At 38.9% G+C, this 8641-nt stretch overlaps 1 protein-coding gene across 3 annotated transcripts in view; it reads right to left on the bottom strand.

Annotated features, from left to right (window-relative positions):
* Positions 1-8116, bottom strand: part of brca1 (breast cancer 1) — a 33141-nt gene extending 25025 nt beyond the window's left edge. For 2 of the 3 annotated variants that reach the window (XM_015390508.1, XM_015390506.1), the window contains exons 1-9: positions 8029-8102; positions 5758-5875; positions 5600-5653; positions 5402-5482; positions 5234-5322; positions 5111-5147; positions 4902-5032; positions 1089-3443; positions 595-668 (exon numbers count right to left, since the gene is read on the bottom strand). In XM_015390508.1, coding sequence (XP_015245994.1) covers positions 595-668; positions 1089-3443; positions 4902-5032; positions 5111-5147; positions 5234-5322; positions 5402-5482; positions 5600-5653; positions 5758-5831 — 2895 coding nt within the window. In that variant the 5' untranslated portion in view covers positions 5832-5875; positions 8029-8102. Of the gene's footprint in view, positions 1-594; positions 669-1088; positions 3444-4901; positions 5033-5110; positions 5148-5233; positions 5323-5401; positions 5483-5599; positions 5654-5757; positions 5876-8028 lie in introns of all 3 variants that reach the window. The other variant, XM_015390507.1, reaches the window with a different exon arrangement.
* Positions 8117-8641: the final 525 nt, after the last annotated feature.

The raw sequence follows: 8641 nt of genomic DNA on the forward strand, positions 1-8641 counted from the left end.
AAGAAAGCATGAGATTTAACTCTAAATATCCTCTTTTTTATTTTAAAAGGGGAGGTAAAGACTGCTGCAGTTATTGTATTCTTTGGTCTCACAGTGTAGATGCATCGATTATGTGCACAGACTAAATGAATAATCTAATGCATGCGTTCTCCTCTTTTAGAAATACTGGATGTTTTGTTTTTTAAACACCCAGGGGCTTAAGAGTGCAACTCCCAAATTAAATATAGTCAACAAATAAAACAGCGAGCAATGGAAGATGGATGAGGTAAGGCAGACAAAATAAAAATCATCCTTTCTGCAACATTTCCTCCTGCATAAATGAAATGCAAATTAGAAAGCAGCTGAGGGTGAACTTTTTCACTGACAAAGGCAGTCTGTCACCCAGGAGCTGATAGGAAGATTTGGTTGAAAATGTAAAGGCTGCCCTCTATGGGATGGGATGTGTCGGTTCTTAACTAAAAGCAGGATGGAAGTATGGCATGCAAGATAAATAATAAATTTAACTCCGTGTTTAGAACTAATGGATTAAAGAACATAATCCGTTTGTGCAGTTCGATGTGTTTTTATCCCAAACTGATGCATGGTCATATCTACCTGTGTAACAGGAACTTCGCTTGAGAATTCAGAGGATTCAATGGAAATGCCTGCATCATTTTCAGGGGCATCACCTGCAAAAAAGAAAAGTTTTAAAGGTTTACAAAAGATTTAGTAGTTAATGATTAGTAAAATCACATACTTTGTGAAGCACTAACCTACTAACAAACTAACAAATAAAATTTCACAAAACACTGAGCAACGTTGGCGTTTCTGTTTTCCTTTTTTAAAGATCTCTGTAAAACTGAAACAAACTCAATTTCATTCTTCTTCACTCAGTCATAACTTCCTCATCATTGTGTGACCTAATAACACTTTAATGAGGTGCTTTTACTAAACGGAAAAAAGTGAGTTTCTTTTTTTTTTACTTTTTCCTAAATTTCCCCTTAATTTTTTTAAATGTAAGGGGAAAAAAAACAAGATTAGAGAACCAAAAGATAGACATAGAGCCCGGCTAGAAAGAGATGAGGTTTTCCAACTGTTGCTCTACTTACATTCAGCTGGTGTGCCGAACAGGTCCACAGACGCCTGACTAGAGTGGACCTGCTCTGGACTCGGGCTGCCAGGAGGACGGCTCAGTGGTTCTGCTCCATCGGTCTCCCCACAGACACCCTCACCTCTGCTAGTTTCACCCATTTCCTCCTGATCTTTGGCCTTGGTTTGGGGCTGATTTGACACTCCAAAGATGTGAGCCAGAGCTGGAAACTCCTCTTTTGAGTCACTGCTTTCTGACTCAGATGAAGAGTCCAGCTTCTGAGTTCTCTTCTTCTTCGGGTTCATCTTGACAGAGGATGGAGTGCTGAGCTCTCCGCTAACACTGGCGTTCAAATCTGCTTTATGGATCTCTAAAATGTCCGGGGTTAAAGAGGCGTCTTGGAATGAAGGATAGTTGGAAACACCATCTCTGATCTCCTTCAGACTACTGGGGACCTGGGAGCTCCTTGGTGCATCACGCTCTACAGCCATGAAGCAGAGGCCAGACTCTATGACCTGAGGGACCACAGACTGAGGGCTGTCTCTGTCCCGCCTTGATACTTTGTTAGGACTGAGACCACTGCTGAAGCTGCTTCTGATTGGACAGTATTCAGCATCATCCTCCTGCACTGAACCCTTGCTATTAGGATCAGAAGCTTCCAGCACGGATTGATCTGTTTTTTTCTGGTCGGGGGAGTCGGAAGGAGGAATCACATCACTGCAAACCAGCTTTCCAGTAACTTTTAAAACCTCGCCGACATTTTCAGATAATTCAGAGCCTGCATCACTGGTCGCTGCATCATCTAAACCACGGCTTCTCTTCACGTTTGGTTCCCCGAGACAGAAGGATTTCCTTTTAGCAGCTTTAAAGGTCCTGAGCAGCTGCTCTGTGTCCAGCTCACTGTCATTCCTGCAATCCTCGGATTGTTCTACTTTACGTTTAGCCTCATTAACACTGATTTCTTGCTGAGAATCACGTTGGTAATTCATCTCCTGCTTCTCGCTGTCAAGCGTCGGACCTACCACAGATGGAACGGATGGGCTTGTAGAGTTTGGAACCACAGAGGGAGGACAGTCAGCAGCCGCTTTAGGAGGAGTTTGGGCTTTGGGAACTTCTGCCTCGGTTTGTCTTAAGGAGGCTCTCCCACTGTTCTCTGCGCTTTCTATCCCTCCGATATCCTCCTCATAGATGCATCCGTTTCTTTTCGCTTCAATTGGTAGGTTTCCACTTTTAGGCAGCACTGCATCCATGGCTTCATCACTGGTATCTTCAGTTAGCTTTTTAGCGCTGCGATTTTCCTGATCCTCCTCCGCAAAAAGCTGAAGTCTTCTGCTTCTTCTGGCGCTGCTCATGACTGGAGTTTTCTGTTCCTCGCTGCTGGGATACGTCTCGATTTGAACTACGACTTTCTCTGATCTTTCATGCGGTTTAGGACTGGTTTCGCTGTTCTGAAATTCTGATAAAACAGCAGATTCAGCCTCTTTAGTTGGTTTCTTTCTGTTTGAATTAGACGTTCTTGCTTTCCTACTGCCGCCTTTCTCCTCTCTACCTTCTGATTTTAAATCAGTTTGCTCTGATGGTTCAACTTGAAGCTGTTGCATATTTTTACGAGTCCTTCTCTTTGGCGGTGATGCTTCTGGTTGATTTTTGTCGCTTTCTGACAAGTTTTTTAACTGTTCAACACTTCCATCAGGCTTTTCTTCTACATCTGGTTTATAAAAGTCCCCGCTGGTTTTATTTTCAACCTGTTTCTCTTCACAGTGGTGTAGGTTGCTATTCTTCGTCAGTTTTGAAACTCTTTTAATGTTTTTTCTTTCTTTAGCCGTTAGCGGCTCTATAACTTTGTTCCCTCTACGTTTGTAGACGGCACCAAAAACCTGTTCTTCGAGGCCTTTGGTGCGATCGTCCTTCTTAGGATTCAGTTCATCGTTCTGCGGCACCAAATCCAGCGTCGATGCAGACGAACAGCTGTCCTCTTCATCCTCATGGGTGGGGGGGTTCTCCAGCTCCAGCTCTTCTTTGGCTGGAACCTTCAGGAGCCATTCTGCGACTTTCTCTAAACTCTTCTTCTTTTTCTGCTCATCAACCTTTTCGGGATCTACTTCCTTTTTTTGTTTCTTCCTAGAGGACTTCCTGACAGGCTGTTGAACAGTTTCCTCCTGAGTAGGTTTCAAACAATCAGAGTTCTCTGGTTTGCTTCTTGACGATGAGGCATTTTTCCCAACATTTTCTGTCTCTAAATGATCTGCAGAGTTGGACGTCTTCCCGTCAGAAGCTGGCAGGATGTCACACAGGCGGCCATCCAGGCCTTCGTTTTCTGCCGTTACAGAAACCGAGTCTTCAAGTCCCATTAGCTGAGCGAATCCGTTCAGAGCTAGAAAAAGCAAGACAGACAGATGCTGAGTGTCGAGGTGACAGCCTCAGGTTTTTAAGCAGCGATGGACTAATGTTAAGAAATTGCTCCAACATTAAGATCAGTAATGTAATTATGGCCAGAACAAAAAGCTTCTTATCACTACAGATATACTGTCTGTGAGATGGGTTAAGAGAATTGATTTAGATTATTTAATGATTAGCTTCAGCCGCATTTATTAAAGCTTGAGTCAATATAACTAAGAGAATTGAGAAGGGAGAATTGAAAACACAAATTTGGGTTTATTTTAGACTCTAATGATTCAGTTTAGGTTTATAACAAAGGTTCAGTGACTTAGTTTGGTTTATTTATGCTAAATCCATATGTTTTTTAATAGTTTCAAAGTAAATAGATTCCCAACCCTTTAATTAAAACAGCGTTCTCAGAAAAATAAAATGTTAAACAAAAAAAAAATGAATCAAGACCAGACAAGGAATCAATCCAGACCCAGCAAAATCTGGGAAATACTTGTTAAATATCCTGGACGGGATTGAACCATATCAGGAAAACAATTACCGTATTTTCTTGACTACAGAGTGCACCTCACTATAAGCCACTGAAAACGTACATATTTAAGCCGCACCAAGCTATAAGACGCTGATATCTACTGAACTGTCTTCAACTAAACCTGTAGGGAGAGCTCTACATGTCACCCTTAGATTAAGGACTAAGAGGAATGCTAGCTCCCGTTAGCTTCTTAGCTTGCAGCAGTAAGAGCTTCAACTGAAAGAACGGGCTTCGTCAGCTCTTTATTTAAGCTCTGCAGGAGTTGAGCCCATTGTCTTTATCGATTCGACAGCTTTAATGACACAAATAAAAGTCAAAATGTGTGAATTTGGGACATTTCTTCTCTGTTGTGCCTGCTGCTAACATGTTCTTGTGCTAAATGAAAATTAGCCCCTTATTCTTTCATTTACAACTTTGACTTTGCCCTCTGGCAATGAGGAAAAGTTTACAGAAAAGATGCATCTTCTTATAAGCCGCATGGCTCAAAGCGTGGGGGGAAAAGCAGCGGCTTATAGGCCAGAAAATACGGTCAATTTTACATCACTAAAAGAATTGCAAGTTATCAATTTACTGACTGTTATTGAACCACACCTTCATTAAACTTTTTTTTCTTTACCACGTAATGGTTTTAACTTTGTTTCAATGAGCTGTGTGAGCCATAAAAGAAGCCTAAACCCATCAGAGAGAGCAAATAAATATTGCAGAGTAAGAATGGATACTGCCGCTTCAACCAAGCCGCACTTTTAAGAAAAGTCTTCAGCTGTTTCAAACCAGTACAACCATTTCTTTTTTTTGGAAAGATAAGCATGGCTGAATGACTGTCAGGCTACTGATATCTCAGGCGATTTAAAATATACAACAGCTTAACAACAGTATGGCTTCGGATTTGATGTGATGCATGAACGTTTTTACCTGCTGCAGTTGAGGAGCATGACTGAGGATGATCATCACAGCCTGTGGTTTCCAAATTGTTCAGATCAGTTCCAAACGTGTTTCCAGATGATAAATTAGCAGCATGTTTACTTGTCCCTCTATCTGTGATACTATAAAGACAGAAAAAGCGTGTATTCGCTGAACACCTAAATGGGAGAATATTAAGGTTTCATTTGTTTGGTTCTTACTTAGCGTTCATCCTTTCCTGTGGCAGTCCAGTAAAGTCTGAAAGTGGGAAAAAAAACATGCTATAGTAAAACAGATTTATTCAAGCATATTATATCAGCTAGAGTTTGTTCATAAGCTCTTACAGTTTGTCCTGGTGTCATGTTCATATGCCTGGATCATGTCTTGCAATCCAGCAACAAGTCTCTGAAACCCAGGGCTTTCCTGCAGGCTCCTAACAAACAAGCAGCAGGTTCTAATAACAAAAAAATCTCTGATTACAGCCGTTAATAGAAGGTTTTCCATGTACTGACCTCTTTGTTATCTTGGATTTACAAACAGGGCAAGTGGCTCTGTTTGGTTTGGAGTTGTCCAAAAGTTTTGTAATACAAAATCTGCCAAAGTAGAAACTTAAGGTTAAGATTGAATTCTAAAAAAAAAAATACACATATAAAAATACAACTTTCTTTTAAATAAAACCTCTAAAATAGTTAAATGCTAAAAGTTCTTACTTGCAAAACTGATGATCACACTTAGTAGAAACGGGTGCAGTCATTAGCTCCAGGCTAAACGGCAAAAAAAACAACAACCAAAAAACAGGAGATATCAGAGAGAGGAACTCCCCCCCCCCTCAATCAGAAATATAATTGTTGCTCTAAAACAAACTCACCAAATTGGACACTGAAGAGTTTCCCACAGGACTGCGATCCCCTTTCTGACATCTTCCGCTTTTGGAGTCGTCATGGTGATTTTAAACGGCTGCAAAATATGAGCCACAAGGGAAAATGCTGCAATGAAGGAAAGAAACAAGCAAGCAACACATTAAACCATAACAAATGTAGCCGTTTGCAGGACAAAGGAGATGTATCGAGGGAAGATATCAAATGAGAGGTCTATTTTATTCTTTTACGCTACACCGATAACAGCCTCTGATCATTTCTCTATTTTTATGGCAATGCCTTTAAAACAATCCTATTGTCTGCTGAATGGTTTAACGATGAACAAACTGTAACAGAAGCAGTAAAGTTATACAACCCATGTGTACTTTGCTCAGGTTGACAGCATATTATTTTCCATTGTGTATGTAAAGGAAATACCCAAGGCAGCAAATTGGACAACTAATACAAGTTGTCATTTTTTCCTATTTTGCTAAACAGCTCTGCATCTAACATATTACTTAAATTAAACAGAAATGAACTATTAAAATAGGACTTATGTATTGATGATAAAAGAATCTGTGAAATAAATTGGCTAAGCTCATCAATCCAACAAAGGAAGCTAAAATTAGCCAAACCTAATTTTCTTTCTGAACATTGAAACAAATATAGACCAATAAATGAGGAGCTTTGATTTTTAGCTCAGCTCTTCTTAACAATCAACCAGAGCACATTGTTAATGATACCATCCACCACTCCAGGCTACCATCTAATCATAAACAACAGACCAAGATACATGAACTCTTAGATACATGCACCAAGGCAAGGCTTTAAATTAAAAACCGACAGAAGGATGATAATTGAAATGAATTGATCTCACATTGGAGAAATTTACTTCTGTATTTAACCCATCCCCTTGGGGAGCAGTGGTCTGCCATTGTGCAGCGCCTGGGGAGCAGTGTGGGGTTAGAGTTCTTGCTCAGGAACCCAGAGTCAGGCTGTGGGGATCAAACCCAGTACTTGCAACCTTCTGAGAGAACAAGCGCACTGCTCTAACCCACTAGGCCAACACTCCCGGATGGATGGATGGATGGATGTTGAAAACACAGACTTATACAAGCTGAATGCTGGTGGATGATCAATGCATCATTTAAACTATTAAACAAGAAGTAAATTTAGACAGGCCTATTTTTCTTTGTCATTTTTTTTTTATTGCACATTTTTTTGTCTAAGACAATGCTTCAACTGAATTCAATACTTTTCCCACACTTTATCGGACACTATGTGGAGACTGACTCCAGATCTGGATGTTCTATGTTTTTTTTTCTTTGTTTGTTATCAAATCTACATTTAAACCACTAACTACTCTAACACTACCATCTGGTTCCATAACTGAGGTACTATCTGGAACAGAAAAGGAGAGGTCGCGACCCCTAGTGGGTCTATAACGGCACTACAGGAATGAAGTTTTCATCTCAAGAGTTTTTATTTTTTTATTTTTAAACACATTAGGATAAATCACAAAGATGTCTTAGCAAACTAAAGAATAAAGGCCTAGTAAAATGCATGCAATCAGAAAATTGCACATGAATTGAGATCAAACACTCCTCTTCACAAACAGCACACCTTGCTCTGTCTCTCCAACAATATATATTACATATTAACAATATATATATATTGTTGTAGTTTCCATAACATATATAATATATTATAGAAACTACAGAAAATAAAACATCCCAAGAAAAATGATTAATAATTCTGGCCATCATAACAGATCTGAGTTAAACACACCAAAGCGTATGTGCTTAAAAAGAAAATGGTGAAGGGAGGAAGACAAAACCTGGTGTTTGCATTTATAAGGAAGAATGAAATATATGTTTAAATTGGGTGACGTCTGCACTCATTTTAAACACATTGATTTAAAGTACTTGGATAGGATGTTATAGGTTTATTATTTTTTTAAACCACTTTTTTTTTTTCTGTGAGTAGAGAAAAAAAACAGTTGATCTGAAGTCAAAGCTAAAAAAAAAAACATTTTAGTTTTGTTCATATTTCATGCAGCGAACCCCCAGTGTTACCAAAGCATCATAACATCACAAATTAATTACCAGAAACCTAAAGTTTTCCATATAAAAATTACCGAATCTGCTAACACGAAAGGTTTGAGCTACACAGTTAGCATTTTTCTAACACAACGACATTACCTCAAACGCTCAATAACAACATATCAGTGTCACTAGTAATAAGGAGAAGAAACAAATGGCGTCACTTTATATTAAAGTTACCTTCTTTTCTGACAGTTTGAAGACCTCAACAACAACCTCTTCTGCTTCAGTTTTCCCGCAATCTCCTCTTCTTCTGCGGTGTTTGACCACAGATTTATTCTAGTGTTATAGTAGCGCCCCCTCTGGTGGAGCGGATGCTAAAATCAACAATATACTACCTTCACATACAGGAGGAAAAATGGGATAGAAAAAAAATACTATTTTGATTTGCAAATTGCAGCAAACATATTTAATTAGCAGTAAAAAAAAAAAAAAAAAAAACAACTATTCAACATAAAATATTTTTTGAGGAAAAATACTTCCACAAAGTTTAGCGATAAAAAAAAAATTAATATATTTTTTTTCTACTATTTTTCAAGGCTGCACTTTTAAAAAGATTAATTTGTCCAGTTTTTTTGTTACACTTGTGTGAAAAAAAGGACAAATAAACCTGTCTAAGTCTAAAATATAATGCAGCAGCAGAAACCTCCAATTTAATTATACAATCTGAAAAGAATTCACTCAGGTCTTCAACCAGGTTCTTTCACTTCTCTTTCAGAATTTAAATGGAACTCCAAACATACCTACAGTGAAAGGCAAAGTTCTGCTGTATCAAAATATGTTTTTGTTGTAA

The sequence above is a fragment of the Cyprinodon variegatus genome, unplaced genomic scaffold (assembly GCF_000732505.1).
Source record: "Cyprinodon variegatus isolate N-32 unplaced genomic scaffold, C_variegatus-1.0 Scaffold502, whole genome shotgun sequence".
Taxonomy (NCBI): Eukaryota; Metazoa; Chordata; class Actinopteri; order Cyprinodontiformes; family Cyprinodontidae; genus Cyprinodon; species Cyprinodon variegatus.